Source organism: Lissotriton vulgaris, chromosome 5 (genome assembly GCF_964263255.1).
Source record: "Lissotriton vulgaris chromosome 5, aLisVul1.2, whole genome shotgun sequence".
NCBI lineage: Eukaryota > Metazoa > Chordata > Amphibia > Caudata > Salamandridae > Lissotriton > Lissotriton vulgaris.
The window spans coordinates 536,372,227-536,394,025 of record NC_141693.1 but is presented as its reverse complement, the minus strand read 5'-3'; the positions used below and the strand labels follow the sequence as shown (position 1 = coordinate 536,394,025).

The 21,799-nt window shown below is 45.5% G+C and overlaps 1 protein-coding gene across 1 annotated transcript in view; it reads left to right on the top strand.

The window, feature by feature from the left end:
- Nucleotides 1–21,799, top strand: part of KIF20B (kinesin family member 20B) — an 870,233-nt gene that overhangs the window by 589,461 nt on the left and 258,973 nt on the right. Inside the window, exons 25-26 of the mRNA XM_086921981.1 lie at nucleotides 4,485–4,624; nucleotides 21,064–21,219. Coding sequence (XP_086778107.1) covers nucleotides 4,485–4,624; nucleotides 21,064–21,219 — 296 coding nt within the window. The remainder of the gene's footprint in view (nucleotides 1–4,484; nucleotides 4,625–21,063; nucleotides 21,220–21,799) is intronic.

Sequence of the window (21,799 nt, the reverse complement as noted above, 5' to 3'; positions counted from 1 at the left end):
TCTCATTCACTGAACCGCTAAAGCACAGCCACCAGTAGCGCAGGCTTCTTTTGCTCTTGAGCTGCTTTGAGTTCTAACATTGGATGACATAAAAGAGGTCATTTAATATGAGACGATGAAGAGGCAGTGATGGGTTGCATATGGGTGTATTTTGCGTGGACGGTTTAAGGATGGTTTGATGATCAGTGTTTGTTGGATCGTTTATGGACCGATGGCAGTAAGGAGGAGGATGCAAAGTGGGTTGTTGGGTTGGTGAAAGTGTATTCCTTCTGAATACATGGAAAAGTTGTGTGTGGGCTAGTTGATCGATTGTGATTTGTTAGCAGATGGATGGATTGATTGATCTCTGCATATGCTCCCTAGGCAGGCAAACCTGCATCTCTCGTCTCGAATAAAATGTAAAACATCTGTTATTTCCGCACCACGATACTCTTGAGAGTTGATGTCTGCTTTAAAATACACATTGTTATGTTATGAAGGGGGAGATGTTAACCTGGAAGGCAGCGTTAACTTAAACTTCAAGGCTTTTGTATTTTACTGTTATTGTATATTCAAAAGTGCATGTCCAGGAAGCAGCAGATGGTTCCCTTGGGGGTGTTGACCACTCTTGTTCCCCTGGTCTGCGTTATTCTTTTATCCTTTGTTTATGATCCCTCAAAGTCCATTAGAACCGACTGTAGTGTTGAGTGCACAGCTGAATTACCAACATAGACAGTATGATGATCCGCTGAAGGATTAAATAATTATTTGAAGTGGAATGCTGTCCAACTAGGAAAACATCGAAACTAGGCATCAGCAGACAACTTTTTTATTTTCTACTTGTGGCGTTTCCATAAAATGGTGGCTGCTCAGGCTCAGTGTATAAGCCATTGCATGTGTGGCTCCAAGAAAAGATTGAGCTCTCTTCAGTAAACACTTCAGTAGAGGAACAGTACACCACTGGCTTGCGCTGCCCTAGTCGGCTCTTGGTGACTGCTTCTCATGACTGCAAGAACACAAAAGGGATGGTGCATCCTGCCCTGCAGGTTGGGGAAGCTGCAGGGATACTCCCCTGTATATCTGTCTGTTTTCCATCAACTGCTGTCCTCTGTCACAGCTCTGTTATAAGGCTTCCACCTCTATTCCTCCTGCTTGTATAGAGTGATGGGCTTCTGAGTGTGTTGCTTCCCTGGCTCTGGTGGCAGCCGGAATTGCAGTGTTTTGTGACTGGCCTGTCATTGCATCCCACTGGGAATGTAAAGTTGAGGTTGCTCTGATCTCTGCCATGTTCCCCATGATATTCCCCAGCTGTGAAGGGTTGGGACACGCAGCAGAACTAGTAGGAGTAATGTTAGATCTGGGGGTCTTTAGTTGGCAGAGGTAAGTACCTTTGACCAAATAGGGACCCCTACTTCTAGTCAGGGTAAAGGGATACACACTGTAGATAACCCCTGCTCACCCCCTAGGTAGCTTGGCACGAGCAGACAGGCTTATCCCCAAGGCAATGTGTAGGGTAGTTGCACTTAACACACACAATAACTTCAGAATACACCACAAACTGACACCACACAAGTAAGTATATAAAAATATATAACTTTATCTTCAGTTTAGGCAATGCAAACCAATGGCAAAATACAGCTACAAAATCGCTTGACTCTTCTTGAGGTTTGTGCTATTCTAGGAAGGTATTGGGGAATCACAGTTCAGTCTCAGTCTTTAAAAACTAAGGAAAATGGGTGTAGAGGTTGTAATACTTGAAAGCAGCAAGAATGCCGGATCTCTAGCTCTGTTCTGCTGAAGCGCCGGTACCGTGTTTACACAAGGCAGCCTTCCTGGTGAGAAAGACCCTCTCGCAGTCCCTGCCGGCCCCGCTAGCTCTCAGCCCGCTCTCGACAATCAACGAGCGTCTGGGAGTCTGATTACCTGGAGGCGGGTGCGGCTGGTAACGGGTGATGCATGCGGCTGCCTCGGCAAAGACAGGGCGTTCTCCGCACTTGGACGCAGCTCCTCTTCCTGGTCAGATTACCTTAAGTTGCGAGGGAGGGGGGAGCGCTACCTCGAGTCGGCTCCCGGCGCCCTCAGACGATGACTCCTCGTGGTGCCCAATCCGTGCGCCTCTCCACAGGCGAGCCCCTCATGACGTCGAGGCTTCTCCTACGCGGCCCAATCACCTCGCGGCTTTCCAGGACGAGCCTCCCGCAGCCCGCCAATGACAGCGCGGCACCTCGGGAAAGCTTCTCTCTGGCAGCCAATCAGAGCGCGGCCCCTTCGATTCTTCGGCCACAGCTCCGTGTCGGGGACGGTGTTTCTTTGATAATTTCAAGCCCGAGCAGCGGCGGTGATTAGCTGCAAGGGCTGATTTGGGGTGCAAGTGGTCAACAGATCACCCACGAGGCCACACGATCTTTGGGTCGATCTCTCACACAAGGAGGCACCACGATCTTCCTGTCACCCTCAAATATGTGCCGATGAGCACATCGATCTTCACACCCGGCCAGCAGTTAGAATCACGCACTGAGGGCAAAACACAGCACGAACTTCACAGCGTCTTGGAAATGCTTGGGAACCTTTTAACCCTGGGTTCCAGGACAGGAGGCCAGCTCTTCTCAGGTCCTTGGAGATTCTTGCAGACACAGCACACAGCAAAGACCCCTTCTTCTCTCCTTCAGTTGAACAGCTAAACAGGTCAGCCCCAGAGCACACAGCAAGGGCAGTCTTCCTTAGTTTCCACAGCAGTTCTTCTTCTGGCAGAGGTTCCTCTTGATTGTAGAATCTAAAAATCTGCTGTCAGGGGTCCTTCTCTTATACCCCTAAAAGTCTTTTAAGTCTTTGTGCAAGTGGGCCCTGAGCCCGGTCTAAACCAGTTCTGGGTGGTGCTGGAGTACTTTGTTTTCCTGGCTTCTTCCTTCTTTTCAGAGTGAGGGGCAGAGTCGTCAGTTGCCCAGCAGGAGGTGGAGCCAGCATTGTGGCAGGCAGGCACAGCCGTATTCAATCCCAGGTGCTATCCCCTCCCACCACTCTAATTGCAGATGCAGTCATTCAGCCTAAGGCTGACTCAGACAACCTCATGGGGGCTCCCCAGCCCCTGTCACCCTCAAACCAGACAGTCCATCCACAAGCAGGTCCAGGCACACAGAAAGGTCAGACAAGAGAACAGCCACTTTCTAAAAGTACTGTTCTCAAACACAGAACAACCTTTCCTAAAAGATGTGTTATTAAATTCTGAGTTCAGGAATATCAATCACTTATGTCCTATCTTGTTCCTATGGGAAGATAGGCTGGTAGCCATTGGGCCCAGCCTCCCCCATGTTAGTCTATGGAGCAAGATAACCTTGCAGCAGTGATCACACAAGATGGCTGCTGTTCACTACCAGAGCATGTTACCTGCACTAGTACGTGCTCTACCTTTCATATACACTGCACCCTGCCCAGGGGGGTACCTGGAACCTTCCCTAGGGGTGATCAATGTGCACAAAAAGGGAAGGGTTAGGCCTAGCCAGTGGGGGCACTGACCAGGAGGACATGGCAGTTCACTGACTGCACACAGGCACTGCGGTGGCAGGCCTGAGACACCATTTTAGGGCTACTCATGTGGGTGGCACAATCAGCGCTGCAGGCCCACTAGTAGCATCTGTCATCACCAGCCCTGGCACACCCAGTGCACTTTACTAGGGACTTCGTGGTGATACAAATATGCCAATCCGGTACATCCAATCAATATGATAATTTCCATAGGGAGCACTTACACTCTGGCACTGATCAGCAGTGGCAGAGTGTCCAAAGCATCTAAGCCAGCAAAAACGAAATCCAGCACAGCATCAAAAATACAGGAGGCAGAGGCAAAAAGATAGGGGAAAAAACCACGCCAAGGGTGTCAGGTCTAACAAGCAAGTCTTAGAAGAAAAGTGCCTGGAGCTGCCGTGGGAGGCAGTATAGCAAGTGGGAGTGCACTAAGGCAGGGTTCGGTTATTTCACGGCCCTGCTAGTCATGAATGTAGTACTGCGCCACCTCTGCTAAGCAATGGTCAAAATTCAATGAGCTGGACCACTGAGAAAAGAGAAGCGCAAGTTGCGGATGGCTGCAGGACAGTAAGGCAGCAGCTACTGTTCAACATTCCATGCAGCTGCGGCACTGTTTTGTTGAAGTGATGAGGAAGGATGTGGATCTCTGGCTTGTCCCTTCCAGGTCTCCTGGAAGCTTTATTGAAAGGTGACGACAAAGCATCACCTTCAAGCGGTTGCCTTTCTATTTGCTGAAACATATAATGGAAAAACCTATAGAAAAATAGTGCGCACATCTAGCATTTCACCTGGTTGAAACACATTCCACTAGCTGGGAAGCAGAAATATATTAATATATTTTAGTAATGTATCTAAAAATATTACCTATACATTGTATTAACTAGCATTGCAGCCTGTCGTATTTACACATTTTCTGTATCCCTGAAATACTTTGGTTTTACATGCTGTTGTATTATTAATTCACTGTGAAATGCTGTTTTCAGAACTGGAAGAGTGGAAGCACAGCTGCAGGGTGCTTGAGAACATTAAGCTCAGCCATGAATGTCATCAAATAGCAAATGAGAGAAATGATCTGAATAATCCTACGAGCTCTGAACTATCCAAGCTTCATGAAGCGCTAAAGGTGAGCTGGCTGACTGTGCGCGCTCATTTGGTTATTAAATGCCACAGCTGTATTTTCTCAAATGGTTTATTCCTCACCCAGAACGTTGATGTATAGAAATGGTTTTCGCCACTCTCCGATACATATCTCTTCACTCTATCAGTACATGTACTATGGTCGCATCAGGGGTCATAAGATTTGCATGACATTTGTACGTCAGCGAAATATCTGTTGGTGGTAGAGTTGTGAAAGTGATGAGGACATGGTGGAGGTTCCACAGATGACTATGGCGGTGGCAGCAGCAGGAGTGCAGAGTACACTGGCTCCTGTGAATCATGGCAAAATAACCAAATGCTTAAAAGGAATATATTTTTTCCTGACTGTACATCATCCTTTCACTTGCTGTATTTTTGGAGCCATAGTGAGTTGTCTCCTGTAATGCCCCTGCAATAGGTCTGTCTGTAGTATGTAATAGGTGTGTTTTATCAGTTTACATCATGTTGTACCTTAAAGCAGGTGTGCTTGGCGCAAACAAGGACAGTGCACTCTGTTGCAATCCATGCGCTGCCCTATGCACAGCTGTGCACTTGCACCTTCCCTGGGGGCAACGCATTCGGTGAAAGACGGAGCAGCTACTTGAAGCAGCCTCCCAGTCTTTCACAGTGCAAGAGGCTTCCATCTGCACTTCAAAGGGAGGAGGGATAGAGATCTCTCTGCAGGCGTTGCTTTGAGGGCCTGTGTATATCTGATGGGGGGATGCCTTATGAGCTCTCTCTCTTGCTCGCTCCCTCCCTTGCTCGCTCCCTCTCACGCTCGCGCTCTCTCCCTCCCCCGCTCGCGCTCTCTCCCTCCCCCACCCCCTGACTTTGTACCTCCTCTATGTGGCACACAGTCAGTGCGTCTTCTGATGGCCTTTTTGCCTCTGTACCTGTGTCCATAATAGAGCCCGGGCACAGAGGCGCAATCTGTTTACCTCATTTGCATGGGACCACGCCCCCATTCAAATGAGTGGATGCTCCCTTGAGATAGCACCGTTGTTATATGTGGACCAGAGCTATCTGTACTACAGAAGATGCACAAGCATATCCTGCCTCTTCTGCAATACAACTGTGCCCCTGAGTGGAGAAAGCAGGTACTATATGTAATACGACCTGAGTAAGATATGATAAAATGATTGTCGTCGGAGACTTCAATTATCATTGGGAGAAATCCCCTAAAGAGGGTCAAGCACTACAAATTGAGGAGGCAATTTCCTCCCTGGACTTCACTCAGCAGGTGAATGGACCGACACATGAGAAGGGACATACGCTTGACTTAATCTGGACCACTATGCCAGTCCAGGGCGCTACAGAGATTCTGCCATGCGTCTGGTCTGATCATTCTTTAATAAGATGTAAAATTCTTCTGAACGGCCATTCGCCCAAGTCGGGGGAAGGTTGGAAAATGGCCCGGAAATGGAGAAATCTTGATGGAGAGAGAATGATGTCTTTCCTAGAACAGTCTCCGCCGATAAAGGAGCAGGACGCCAACGTTGATGCCCTTTGTGGACATCTCCACCACAAATTGGGGAGAGCCATTGAGTTGGTGGCACCCCTTAGTAGGGTGAAGAAGGTGGATAGGGGAGCTGGGGCCCCTTGGTATAATGACTCCCTACGTGACATGAAACGTGGGGTGAGGAGGAAAGAACGTGCATGGCGGAAGGAGTATGACGCTACTGCCAAGAAAGATTATGTCTTCCCTGGCGACCTACAAATTAGCCATCCAAACCAGGAAGGCGGTCTTTTTTGAGGAAAGAATAGTTGCAGCTAGGAATCCACAGAAGGAAATCTTTCGGGTTTTGTCAGAGCTCAGGACAAACAAAGAGCAAAGCACTGAGTTCACCCAGCAGGATTGCCAGAGGTTCCAGGACTTCTTTGTGAGTAAGATCTCCGATATTCTGGGAGAAATCGCTGCAACTATACCCCTCGATTGTCCTAGCCCACCTGACTACACTGTTCCGCCGGATCTCATTTCGTTAGCCGAGTTCCCCTCAATTGTAAAGCAGGAATTAGCCATGATTACGGACCGAGTTAAATCCGGTTCATTGGTGGATCCATGCCCGCCTGAAGTATTCAAGCTGACACTACTGGGCATCGAGGAAGAAGTCTTGCACCTACTGAACACTTCTCTCTACACAGGACAGGTCCCTCTAGCATTTAAAGAGGCTCGCCTGATCCCTCTATTAAAAAAACCTGGTTCGGACACAAAGTGTCTAAAGAACTTCCGTCCCATCTCCCAGTTGCCTTTTCTGGCTAAGGTGATTGAGCAGCATGTGTTGGTATCGCTCTCAAAACATCTAGAGAGCAACAACCTGCTGGAGGCCAATCAGGCAGGGTTCCGTGCTAACCATAGCACGGAACTAGTCATGCTATCAATTCTGGATGAATTGAGGAGCCGGGCGTATATATAAAAACACCTAGCGCCCTGGTACTACTAGATCTCTCCGCGGCCTTTGATACCGTGTGTCATGAACAACTTTTGTCACGGGTGAGGTCTTTTGGTATCAGGGGCACAGCTCTGGCATGGCTTGCATCATTCCTGCAGGGTAGGACACAAAGAGTACAGCTGGGGGACCTGCTTTCCACCTCCGCGCCTATTACTTGCGGGGTCCCACAGGGCTCTGCTTTGTCACCCCTACTCTTCAACATCTATCTGCAGCCATTGATTGCACTCCTGAATAGGATGGACTGCCTAGTATATAACTACGCCGACGACACCCAGATTATCATCCGGCTGGATGAAGGTCCAGGAGCGTCTACCAGGCTACAGGACATACTTAAAGCCACGGTTAATTGGATGTCTAAAAACTCCCTAAAAATTAACCCGGACAAGATGGAAGTGTTGCCCATCTCCATCACGGGCAACCCCTGGAATGAGAAATTCTGGCCTGTAGAGCTTGGTGTGCCACCGAAACCAGCGGCTGCAGTTAAAAATCTGGGTCTGTACATGGATGGAAAACTCTCCATGGAAAAACAAGTCACGACTGTAGTGGGTACCTGTATTGGCTTAATGCGGCAATTGAGAAAAATATCGGCACTGCTTTCGTTTTCCACCCTGAAACATGTGGTTTCAGCTATAATCCTGGCCAGGCTGGATTATGGAAACTCTCTGTATATAGGGCTACCCCAGCGGCTGCTGGATAAGCTACAGGGGGTTATGAACGACGCAGCCAGGCTGATTTACAAGAAACCCAGGATGACCCACTCGTCCCCTCTGATGCAGGAGCTTCATTGGCTCCCAATTCGGCAGAGAGTAGTATTCAAAGGACTGTGTATAGTGCACAAGGCGTTGTACGGGAATGCACCAAAATATCTGAAGTCCCGACTATCCCTTTATACGCCGAGCAGGACTTTACGTTCATCAGATGCTACTCTCCTATCCCAATCCCGGTTTAAATTGGCCACGGTGGGAGGACGTGCTTTCTCCAAAACACTCCCAGCTCTGTGGAACAAACTGGCCCCAGAACTAAGGAAGGAACGCAATTTGTTAGCCTTCAGAAAAAAGTTAAAAACTGTTTTGTTTAAGCAAGCATGGAGCGGCCACTAGGTGCACTGTCAAAATCAAGTAAAATGCCAAGCCCCACTATGTAACCTGGACAATCAGCGCTTAGAGACCCCGGTGGTTATAACACGCTATACAAATTAAATAAATAAATAAATATTCAACCAAGTTTTCTTTTTGACTTTTTGGGAGTCCTTGTGACTAATGGCGATGTTGCTTTAGTTGTGATGTTTACTGCTTGAAATCTATATTGAACGTTTATTGTATTGTAATTGTATGTATATAAATATATTTATTTTTGATGGACTTCAAGCCTCAGAATTCTTACCTTAGCATAATCCCCAGGCATCAGTCAGACTGGATCCAGAAAATTTTCGAGAGCAGTACCTGTGTATGTCAGTAGGTGGCACGGTTTGGCTACACGTGGCGTCTTCTACCCCAGAAGAGCTGTGCACTGTGCCTAAATCGGTAGCGCACTGGCATCCGTTCTTTTTTTTCCACGTCAGTCAGCGCAGATCCAGAGAAGAGCTACCCCCAGTCTTTTTTTGTCTGACCTTTTTTTTTTTTTTTTATTTAAATGAGGCTGATCTCCTGGTGCGTCAAGGACGTCTTCTAGGAAAGCTGGTTTCAGGCTGTGTGGCGTCTATCACCGGCAGATGTCGGTGACGGCCCGGCCCTATTTGATGTGCCTCTGGTGTCTGGAGTGCGATCACAACACCAAAACCTGTGTCAATTGCCTTTGCAGCCCAAGGCTTCAGAGAGCGGTCCCTCATGCCTCTCGCCGCTCGACATGCAACGCTCGTGGTCGAGAGTAAGCTCTTGGGATCGGTCACGGAACCACTCCAAGCCCTCCCGCATTGTTCATTATTCTCAGTGGGAGCTGAATTTTGTCTTGCGTTTTCCAAAAGCATCCCCACTTGACACAGTGCGCAGTTGCCATATTTGACTTTTCACTCTGAAGACAATACTGTTGGTAGTAATAACTTCAGCCTATAGAGTCGGAGATCTTCAGGACCTCTCAGTTCATCCAACTTTCAGTTTCCAACCAAGATCTGTTGATGCTACTTATCTACATGCTTCCTTCTCAGTGTGGAATCTACCTCTCACAAGGGCCAGTCTGTTTCCCTTCCTTCTTCCTTCTCTTCACCTCATCCCACCAAAGAGTTAGACCAGTGTATAGACTGTATCACAGCCATGTTGTATGTATGTTCTAACCTATTAAATCAGGGCTGATCAGCTCCTTGTGGTCTTCACCACAGCCAACAAAGATAAGCTTGTGTCCAAACATGACATTTTGCACTAGGTCATGTTTTGTTTTCAAAATCTACTACGCCTTGAGCAAGAAACTACCCCCGGATTGCAATGGGCTACTTTTATGGCTCTTGCAAGAGGAATCTTGTAGTGGGCTTCTGCTAGACAGCCACATGGCCATCCCTGCATGTTTTCCCCAAGCACTACTGCCTAAGACTAAAGCCCACATTGATGCATACTTTTCCCAGGCTGTGTTGATATTGCGTTATAATGGTCATTACTTAATCCCACATCCCACATCACAAAGGGTGCTGCTTTAGAACCTTTATAGAAAGAAGAATCTACTAGAAGATGTAGCCATCATAAAAAAGGTTACTTTGGTAATGATGGTTCTGAAGGACACACGGGTCTATTCATAAAGATACATTTGGAAATAAACTCCAGTTTGATTGAATTTGTAACAGGTGTGTCTGACCTGGATTTCTTGCAGGTGTATGCCATTTTAGGGGACAGAAGTCTCTGCCACAATTGCGAACACCTGTGCACTTGTAAATTCCAATACAGCAGTTGGATTGAGGGTGTTCAAGGCTTGGCTGCTACAAACAAGCATGTTTGTGAATGTTCACAAACTACCTTTCCCTTTTCCAGCCTGCAAGGGTCATATATTTTCTTAAGCCAAGTGCTGCCATAAATACATTGTCCAGGGCAAGAAGGGAAATGGATAACCCTCCAGTTGGGTGTAGGAGAAAAGGTTTCTCCATTCCTCCTCTTACACAAAAAATGTACATGTGCATTTGCACAGAGGCATCCATTCCCTATATATGGTGTTCTCTGCAACAGATTCCAAGCTTAGAAATTACCTGATTTCTCAGGGAACCCCAGTGGAAATCTGCATCAGGCACAGCGTCCATATACTGCATTTTATTTTGCTCATAGGTGATAATGTTCACTGATTAGCTAGGTATTAGTCATTAAAGAACACCTCACAGTTTTCTTTAATTAAGGTCTCCTTGCCATCTCACTTCTCAGTATCCTAAGAATCAGAACGGACTTAATGAGCTCACTAATGCTATATGCCAATGTGGAACCCGTACTTGCAGTTTTAATACAGTGGTTTCTGTGCACATCTGTTCTTGGATAAAACTATCACCAGGGACTGCTTTATAATGTTAGAGGAGCTTCAAATTTACTCTTTTCCCCCCGTACAGCTGTCTTCTCAATCTGATGTTGGTGGTGAATATGCTGGACCTGCTTCTGTGCTATTGCTTTTAAAGACAAAAAAATAGATATTAATCGAATCCAGCCCTGCTTCCAGTTAGATTAATGAATCTTCATTATAGTTCTACATATAGCGGAATGATCTCTGCTTTGTGGCCGGTAGATTTCTTTACCAAAGCAAAGTAATCACATTTGTCTTAAGCACACATGCCCTTAAACCCCCAGCCCCCACCAATTTTGGCCAGTTACAATGCAACCATTTTTCTTAACCTTTTGTTGGAGCTACATATTAACCAAGTAGAGCCAGAGTTGTCCTGGATGAGAGACTACTACAGCACAGCTTCAAGTGCGTGATCTGGGAGATTCAGCAGACACCAGACCTTATATGCAGCATGGCATGGAAGAAAGTGTTCTTTGTAAATGCAAGTCTTCCTCTAGGGTTTGCTGGCCAAAACGATATGCACCTTAATGCACAGAAAACAGCCTTGTTCTTTGTGACCGAAGATGGAGGTTAGCCTGGCTGCCAATAGAAGTTTCATTGTGTGTCCCAAGACAGCGCTTGTTCCTCTACCGTTCTGATCTGTCAGAAAATTAGAATACCTAAGCTGACAAGATGAGCAAGCAACCATAGTCCATCCCTCTTGAGTGAGACCTACATGAGGATACAGTGGAGTTATTGTTTCAACACTGCACATCCCTCAGTTCACCCACTTTTTTATTCAAAATGTTTCCCCCTCAGAGGACAAACTGAAGGGTGGCAAGAGAATGTAAATTCTACATTGTTCTTATTGTTGCTTTGTGCCTCAATAAGTTTTAATTGGGGAAGAAAGTTTTCCATTACCCTGAGTCTTCCCTCTTAACAGAGATCTTGACCACCTACATGAGCTTACTACGTACAGCCATCAAAAATGGTGGTATCCGCTTTTCTGCTGTTATTCTGGTAACTAGGCGGCCATCTTCAAGACCCACCTTATGAAAAAAGATCCTAGGTTATAGTTGTTCGTCTTTTATTTTTTATGTCACTTAGTTTTGGTAGCAAAGTTGAATCTAGGAGTGCACATCTTTCAGTGTTTGGTGCATAATGCAATTTGTAACTTTTTTGTATTAAGAATGTAATGTTCGAGGCATATGAGCTGCAGATTCTACACTTTGTATTAGATCGCCACCTGGTGTTGGGCTCGGATGATTGCATGTTGTTGTTGTCCTGGAAGAGGTCTTTGTAGTCACGAGATAGGTGACTCCTCCCTTGGACGATGGAGCGCATGGGCATCGGCTCCATCCTAAGATTGTTTTTTTCCACCACTGGGTTCGGATGTAACTTTTCTGCTCCGAAATCTACCCTGAACAGTAGTTCGATGCGAAAGAACTTTATAAACAACTTCGAGACCAACAACAACATCGACTCGACTCATCGGCTCGATTCCGGTCGTCGACGTGGGCCGTTGGGCCTATCCACGCCTACACCTCATGGAAAGGACGACATTCAAAAAATGCCCCGAGTGTGGAGCAAAGTTTCCACACAGTGACCACCATAAGGTCTGTAACCTGTGCTTATCACCAGAACACGACGAGCCAAGCTGCACAACCTGTGCATCTTTTCAATCGAAAAAAGACTATCTGAGAGCGGAGGGCCCGTCGACACATGTAAAGATCGGCACCGAAACCGGTGGATATCTTCGACAAAGAGGTTCCGCTCGTTCCAGAGTAGGATTCTGACGATCTACAAATCGTGTCCGAGGCAGACTATGCCGATGACTTCATACCTTCGGGTCAACGTGTGAGTACTACTGCCCCTGACCCATCCCCATCAAAATCGAGGGCAAGGGTCAACACTCCGCCCATGGGGCCCAGTCACGACCGAAAGGACACTTCGAAAGCCCCGCCATCGAGCCCGTCTCCGAAGAGAATAATTAAGCCTTCCGGTAGCTCCTTATCGAGCAAACCGCACGTGACGTCCCTCCCCGACCATCTGCGGTCGACTAAACACTACTCCCTCTTCCGCAAGGGCTTGAAAACCTTTTTGTTCAATCAGGCTTTCCTGCAGTAATTCATCTACTGCTTCGCTCCTTATTATCATGCCTTCAAAGCGCCAAGAAACCGTCTGGTGAACGCTGAGCTATATAAGTATTTTAAATTCAAATTCAAATTCATGCCGATCCCACCAGCCCCCTCGGCACCGAGATCGAAAGAAGCCCTGGTTCCGAAACGATCTACTTCAAAAGACAAAAACATGAAGCCCGTTTCTGACGCCTCAAAGCCGACAAAACCAGCTTCGACCCTGAAGCCAATACCTTCAGTACCGAAACCAACAAAGCCTGTTTCCGACGCCATCAAGCCCTCGAAACCGCCTTCGGCCCCGAAAACAATACCTTTGATGCCGAAACCGAAGCCAAAGGACCCTATTACTGCTCCTAAGGCTAAAGACAAGGAAAAACCACGCCAGGAACCGAAGAAATAGGCGCCGGCAACGGTTCTACAGGAAAAGCTTTTCCAACCTGATCCTCTACAAAAGAAAATTTACATTGATCCAAAGACTGGTCATGTATCTACTACACCACACAGGAAGAGGAAGTCAGACACATCACCTACACCTGCAGTGCCTGTTAAGAAGGATAATGCCACATCCCCTATGCACCCTTCTTCTCCTATTCTTCCCTCACCTTCATCTCCTATTCCTCTTAATATCTCACCTGTAAATTCTCCAGATAACTCTCCTCATCATTCTTTACATACACCTCAAAATGAAGATAAATACAGCATGGGATGCGGGGTAGATCCAGATGAGTCTTTCCCCTACCCTAGTGGTGATCCAGACTGGGAGTACCCAAACCCACAAGATGTGCCAGATATTCCTGACCCACATACATAGCCATCCAAACCTTCTCCACCAGAGGACAATATTTGTTTTGGGCACCTATTAAATAGGGCAGCCACATATTATAAAGTCACAATGCATTCAGATGAGCCAGAAGAGGATTTCTTATTAGATTCCTTTGAACAATCACAAAGATCTGTTCAGCTCCTACCTATGATCAAAGGTGTTATTAAACATGCCCCTGAGGTATTTAAAGATCCCGTACGTTCTAGGATTTTAAACCCTAGAATAGAGAAAAAATACAGACCCGCTCCTGCAGATCCTGCCTATATTAAAGGATAGCTACCTTTAGATTCCCTAGTAGTGTCAAATGCTAGGAAAAGAGCTAACTCAGACATCAGGTGAAGCACCACCCCCTGATAAAGTCTCTAAGGTCATAGATGCTTCAGGCAAGAGGATAGCTGCCCAGGCTAGCAATACATGGCGTATAGCTAATACACAAGCCCTCCTTGCAAGATATGATAGGGCTTATTATGATCAGTTAGAAACATTGCTGCAACATCTTCCTGATCAATACAGAGCGCAGGCAAATGACCTCATACAGGAAGGCAAATTAATTTCTAATGCCTCTAAATGCGCTCTCGATGTGGCAGGTACTGCATCTAGAGCTATAAACACTAGTTTCCTACTTAGACATCACGCGTGGCTACGCATCTCCGGGTTTAAGCAGGAAGGGCAAACTACCATCTTAAATGCCCCATTTAACCAACAGCAATTGTTTAGTCCAGAGATAGACACAGAACTGGAAAAAATGAAAAAAGACAGATACAGCCAAATCATTGGGAGCTTTACAACCCACCCAAGCTAGAGGCTCCTTTCGTCGCTCCTGTTATAGAGGAGACTCCAAACAAGCTGGAGCAGACAATTCAGCTTCCTTCAAAGCGAACACACAAACATCCCCTGGTAGAGGTTATAGAGGAGGCAACAATAATAAGGGAAGAGGTCGAGGGACTATCAACAATCGAACCTCTTCCACCACAAACAAGTGGCTTGCCTCTGCTACCCCAACAGCATTCCACTCCTGTGGGGGGAATAACACAGTTCCTACCTGCCTGGAATGCTATAACAGACAAGTGGGTAAGACAGATTATCCAATATGGTTATTGGCTCGAACTTACAGCTACCCCTCCACACATACCACCCAGACAGCGTCCAATGTCCACAGAACATCTCACGCTGCTCAAACAAGAAGTACTATCACTTCTTCAAAAGAACGCAAAAGAAATGGTCCCTTTACAACATAAGGAACAGGGGTTTACTCACTGTATTTTCTAATACCCAAAAAGGACTGGACACTAAGACCAATTCTAGACCTCAGGCCCCTCAATCAATATATACACTCCGATCATTTTCATATGATCACTTTGCAAAAAGTTCTCCCATTGCTGCAACAAGGCAATTTCCTTACAACACTAGATCTAAAGGACGCCTACTTCCTCATTCCTATACATCCTTCTCACAGGAAGTATCTCAGGTTTGTACTGGAAGGACAACACTATCAGTTCAAGGTCCTTCCATTCGGGGTCACAACTGCGCCAAGCGTGTTCACAAAGTGCCTAGCAGTAGAAGCAGCACATCTCAGAAGGCAACACATCCATGTCTTCCCATATCTAGACGATTGGCTCATAAAAGCTAGGTCATTCATTCAGTGTGTCCAATACACGACGCAGACCATTCAAACACTGCACAACTTGGGATTCACAATAAACTACACCAAGTCATATCTGCAGCCCTCTCATGTACATCAATACCTAGGGGCTACAATAAACACGTCTACAGCTCTAGCGTATCCCAGTCCAGCAAGGATACAGAGCATTCAAGCTTTAGTCGCAACATTTTAAAGCAACATTCTCTCCCTGCCAGAGTGTTCATGAGACTAATAGGCATGATGGCATCTTGCATTTTTAATGTGCCATATGCAAGACTGCAGATGCGTCCACTACAAGAATGTCTGCCACAACCGTGGAACCAGGCTCAGGGACAACTAACAGACCTGGTGTTGGTGGACCACCGCACACATCGCGCTCTCTGCAGTGGTGGAACACCAAAAACGTATCCAAAGGGCGGCCGTTCCTAGAGCCAGTTCCACAAATAGTACTGACAGACATATCCCTAACAGGATGGGGAGCACATCTGCTCCACCACACAACTCGGGGAAGGTGGATTACTCAACAAAATGTGCTTCTCATTCATCTAGAATTGCTGGCAATTTTCATGGCACTAAAGTCCTTTTAAGGACACATTCAAAACAAAGCTGTCTTAATCCGGACGGACAACATGACAGCGATGTACTAGATACAAAAACAAGGAGGCACACATTCCCTGAAACTGTCTCAACTTGCACAAAATATTTGGAGGTGGGCCATTCCACAAAACATACATCTGCTTGCACAACACCTTACAGGAGTTCACAATCAGATAGCAGATCTGTTAAGTTGACAGACACAGATTCAGGAATGGGAACTACATCCACAAGTTCTTCAACCATTCTTTCACAAATGGGGTCATCCAGACATAGACCTGTTTGCCACACAAGAGAACGCAAAATGCCCAGCCTTCGCCGCCAAGCTTCCACACCCGTTGTCCAAGGGCAATGCGCTATGGATGAATTGGTCAGGCAGATTTGCGTACGCTTTACCGCCAATCCCACTAATACCACTAGTAGTACGCATGCTCAGACAACAGTCTCTCAAGATACTAGTAGCTTCCACATGGGCACATCAACCGTGGTTCACCACGCTGTTGGAACTTTCTATAGTTCCACACCTAAAGCGGTCTCTAACACCATCAATGCTAACGCAGAACCATGGAGACATCAGACATCCAGATCCAAACCAACTGAATCTGGCCATCTGGCTCCTGAAGTCTTAGAGTTTGGTCATCTTAACCTACCACCAGACTGTATGCATATTATTAAAGAAGCCGGAAGACCTACAACTAGGGCTTGCTATGCAGCTAAATGGAAGAGATGTGCCATTTACTGTAATAATCAAATTGATCCATTGGATGCTTCCATCCAAAATATTATCTGTTACTTGCTTCATTTACAAATGTGTAATCTAGCTTATTCATATGTATGATTACACCTTGCAGCCATTGCAGCATACCTACAAAACAGACATCATATGTCATTGTTCAGGGTACCAGCAATTAAAGCTTTCGTGGAAGGATTAAAAAGAATTATTCCTCCTAGGTTACCAGTCTCCAGTGTGGAACCTAAACATTGTTCTTACTAGGCTCATGGGACCCCCATTTGAGCCTTTACACAGATGTAAGTTACAATTTCTCACATGAAAAACAGCATTCCTCATTGCTATTACCGCTCTTAGAAGAGTTAGTGAGATTCAAGCTTTTACTAAACAAGAACCATTCTTACAATTACACCGTAACAAAGTGGATCTAAGAACTAATCCTTAATTCCTTCCTAAAGTAATTACTCCTTTTCATCTAAACCAATCGGTAGAATTACCTGTCTTTTTTCAGAATCCCGATCCGGTAGCAGCGAGAGCTCACAAACACTAGATGTCAAAAGAGCCCTTCTATATTACATTGATAGGACAAAATGATTTAAAAAGACAAAACAACTACTTGTAGTTTTCTCTCCACCACATAAAGGCAACCCCATTTCCAAATCAGGATTTGCAAGGTGGATTGTTAAATGTATACAAATATGCTACTAAAAAGCTAAATGCACTTTAACAGTTCCTCCTGGAGCGCACTCTACACGCAAACTAGGAGCCTCCATGGCTTTCTTAGGGAACATACCCCTAGAAGACATCTGCAAGGCAGCAACATGGTCTACAACATACATCTTCACTAAACACTATTGTGTTGAACAGCAAGCTGCAGTAGGCCAAGCTGTCCTCAAAACTCTGTTTCAAACTACTGCAACTGATACAGGTGACCACCGCTAGGGGAGACACTGCTGCACAATCGATGCAAAGTGTAGAATCTGCAGCTCATATGCCTCGAACCGAAAATGCTGCTTACCAGTGTGCATCTGTTCTTGGCATGTAAAGCTGCAGAGTTCTACACGCCCTCCCGCCTCCCCGACACCTGTATCTATTCCAGTTTTTATATTAATTAGATATACACGCATTGACATCCTTTATCTATCTTTCTACTAACTCCATCATTTCCCATCATGGCGAAAAACAATCTAAGGATGGAGCCGATGCCCATGCGCACTATCGTCCAAGGGAGGAGTCACCTATATCGTGACTACAAAGACTTCTTCCAAGACGACAACAACATGCAATCATCCGAGCCCAACACCAGGTGGTGATCTAATGCAAAGTGTAGAACTCTGCAGCTCTACATGCCAAAAACAGATGCATACTGGTAAGTAGCATTTTCCTTAATAGATATTTTTTAAAGTAAAATCATCCTCTAGACTTATCCCCATGTGTCTACCTGCATCCTGAAAATGTATTTACTTCTGCATAAGCATCAGGCAGTGCCACAAAGAATTCCACCTACAAAACCCCTTGGCGTCTTCAGCAGTGATGGCTCCAGAAGGGTGCCATCTCCTTTTGACATTAGTACACTTTGTGTGCAACGCACTTGCTCATTCTGATCTTCTTTTCTAATCTTTTTAAATTTTTCTGTACTGAGCCATACACTTCTACCATCTTTGAGCTTCAGCCTCCGCCATCACTGCAAACGTTGTGTGCGATGCTTGGGGTGTGATCATTTATGGGACCTACCCACCACAATAGAATCTGCATATAAATGCCTTTGTGTTAATCACAGAGGGACGCAGCTAACAAAGGGAAGGCCTAGCAGGCGCACAAGACTGTCCTGGTATCACATGTTTAGGTTAGGCCTGTGAAGGAAATAAAGGACTTGACTGATTATGCAATGTCTCTGATGTGAGAGAGATTTCTTTTCAATGTAACATTCCTGCACAATTAATTGGCTTTGTTTATCAAAATATTCATTTTCTGATTCCGCAACCCTTAAACAGATGTTTGTGTAAGGAGACTACTGCCATCAGTCTCTTCCTGAGTTTGTCCATAATCTTAGATGTTGACCTAGGACCTCTGAATGTATGATTTATGATTATGGCTGAGTATGATAAGTAGACCAAGCTATGTATGCCCCTACCCCAACCATGTTACCCTTACTCTAAAACACCAGTCACCCAAGCTTCGGTCTCTTAATTAATGTTTGGTCATATTTGACGTAAGGTCTGTCCATATGAAGAGATCTTCAAATCTAGTGCTGATATTGTATACCCTGTGGTTAGTGACCAGAGGACTCTTGTCAAGCCTTTTTCGATATCAATTTATGCAGTGATAGTCTATTGTGCCACATGGAAATCTGAGGTATTCCACTCGATACACTATGATAACATGGGTTTTACCAAGTAAAGATTGGTACACTGCTGACTTACGCACTGAAAAATCCTGTTGTATACGCTTGGAAAAATCCTGGCGCAAATCCCAGTTGGAAAGTGAGACTTAAATTTAAATTGGCTCTCTCCATCTACCATAAGAATTTTTTTTAAAAGGCACGTAAAGATCACCTGATCACTAAATTTAATCCGGCAGGAAACTCATCAAAGGAGCTTTATAAAAATCTGAACTCCTCTACCAATCCCTCTGCCTGCACCCAGCAGATTACTTCCTCGCAGGAACTTTGTGATAAATTAGCTGTGTACTTTGATGATAAAATCAATTCAATGAACAATCAATTTTCCCAAAACACTAATCCAGTGATGTCACTGAATCTGTACCACCAGAATGCTTAGGTAAACTCCTGAATCATTTTAATCCTGTTCAGGTCTTGCAGGCGGAAACCATGCTAAGATTGGCAAAATCAGGATCCCCTCTGGATGTTATACATGCCCTCAAATATGCTGTCCTCGCCCCTCTCTTAGCCGCCCCTATTGCTGAGATCATGAATGCCTCTTTTAGTGAGGGTAGTCTGCCTTGTGACTGGAAAATTGCCCAAGTACTTCCAATTAAGAAGAAAGTAGGTGTCGGCCGAAGTACTTTCCAATTATCGTCCCACCTCGCCCCTACCGCTCATGAGCAAAATGGCGGAAAGTCATGTTAACACCCAATTAATGAACCACCTTGAGGATAATGGTATCCTTGATCCCTCGCAGTCTGGGTTCAGACCTAATTACTCCACAGAGACAACTCTCATCTGGGTCACTGATTATATCAAACTAGCCTTGGATGATGATAAAGCTATGCTGTTGGTCTTGTTGGATCTGACAGCAGCTTTTGACACTCCTCAGAAGCGGAAACTGCGACTCAGCGAGGGCTGTCTGCAGGGACAAGCTCTGAACTGGCTTGTAAGCTTCTTAGACCAACGCAGGCAGACCATCAATCTGGGCCCTTTTCGATCGCAAACCCTGAAGCTTAACAAGGAGGTTCCCCAGGGCTCCTGTTTGAGCCCGACTTTGTTTAACATCTATATGGCCCCCCTTGCTAAAGTCATCCGGTAGTGCTGCTTTACGCCGTTCTCTTACGCGGACGACACACAGCTACTCCTGTCTTTTGATAAAGACAAGGAGCTAGTTGATCAGCGTTTTGCCTGGGGCATGCTAGCCATATCAGAGTGGATGGCGGAGCATTTCCTACAGATAAACGTGATAAAAAAAGAAATCTTGCTGTTTGGCGCTGCACAAACCTCCTGGACCCCTGAGTGGTGGCAGACAGTGCTGGGCCCTGCTCCCTCTCCCACTGTGGTGGCCAAAAATTTAGGGGTCCAACTGGATACTCTATCTATGAAAAAACAAATTTTGACCACTAGGGACCTGCTACTACACCCTGAGTCTCCTGCGTAGAGTTTTATTATGGCTGCCCCGTTCTGTACGCAGAACCCTAATTCAGGCTCTGATTATTGGTCGCCTTGACTATTGCAATGCTCTATTTGCAGCAGCAAACTAATCTCTGCTTAGCAGATTGCAGATTGTCTAAAATGTGCCGCACGGCTAGCCCTCAAGAAACCACTGCGCACTTCCCCGGGGCCACTGTTGAAATCTCTCCATTGGCTCCCTATCTGCCAGAGAATAACATTTAAGCTCTGCTGCCTAGCCCATAATTTATAGTACGAGCCCAAGCTATCTGGCAAACAAGATTAACATTTACTGTCCGAACCGCCGTCTCAGATCGGAAGGTAAGGGGCTGCTAGTGGTCCCACGTTTTAGGAAAATCCGATTAAGACGCAAAACGGTTGCCTATCTGGCCCCAAAATACTGAAACACCCTACCGGAGAACTTGCGCAAATGCACCAGTCTCACTCGCTTCCGGAAACTCCTGAAGACTGAATTGTTTAAAGCTTAAGTTGTGGTGACTCGTGCCTGTCTGAGACTCACTCTTCGACCGCGCGGAGATACCCCTCCGGGGCTGATTCCTGTGCTTTACAAATATAATACATACATACAAGTTTTGGGTTTATTTTCATTAAAATTGTGGTCTTCTACAAAGTGTTATTGTAGACGCTTTGTGAAGATCTGTTAAGTTCTAAATACCGTTCAAATTATAAAGATCACAACACAATTTCAAGTGTTAAGTTCTGTATGTGGACTTACTCTTGCAATTTATAATTTTTAATCGCACAGGATTGTGAAGAAAAACATAACGCTGATCGAAAGAAATGGATGGAAGAAAAAATGGGACTTATATCCCTGGCAAAAGAAGCTGAGAATCATCGAAACCGAGAAATGCGGAAGTTCGCTGAAGATAGGGAACGACATTTGAAACAACAAACTGATTTTGTAAGTTTACCCCCGATATTCATGGTTCCAAATTTTTTTTTTTCCTGGGGCCCCATATATTGTTTGTTGTACTGGTGGCTTCTATTGAGTGGTTGATACAAATTCCCTTGCAAAATATGGAAGGGAGAAGACTTGGTCATGCATAGCAAGACCAGCATATCCAGTTCTGCTCTTTGATAATGTTCTTTTATACCTATTATTGGGAGGGAATCCTGATGAAAGCAAAGTCTGTTGTCCTTGGAAAGTTTGCTTGGACAGATATGCACATGTCATGTATGTCAAAGCACCCTTTACTGAATTTAGGAGCAGCTAAATTATATTGTTCACTTCATGATGATCAGTTTATCACTCTTCAAATGTTGGAAGGCTTAGTTGGCCATTCTGTGTTTAAACTTGTGGCCTACAGTTCACTACAGATGCCAGCAGTGACTGTTAACTCACCTCACCAGCTCAAATACTGAGAAAATAGTCACTCAACACTTGTATAGAAACATGGTTGCAATTCTACAAAATCACCTTGAGCTGTTAATAAATGATCTGAAAGCACCCCTCATAGGTAATAACATTTTTGCTTTAAATC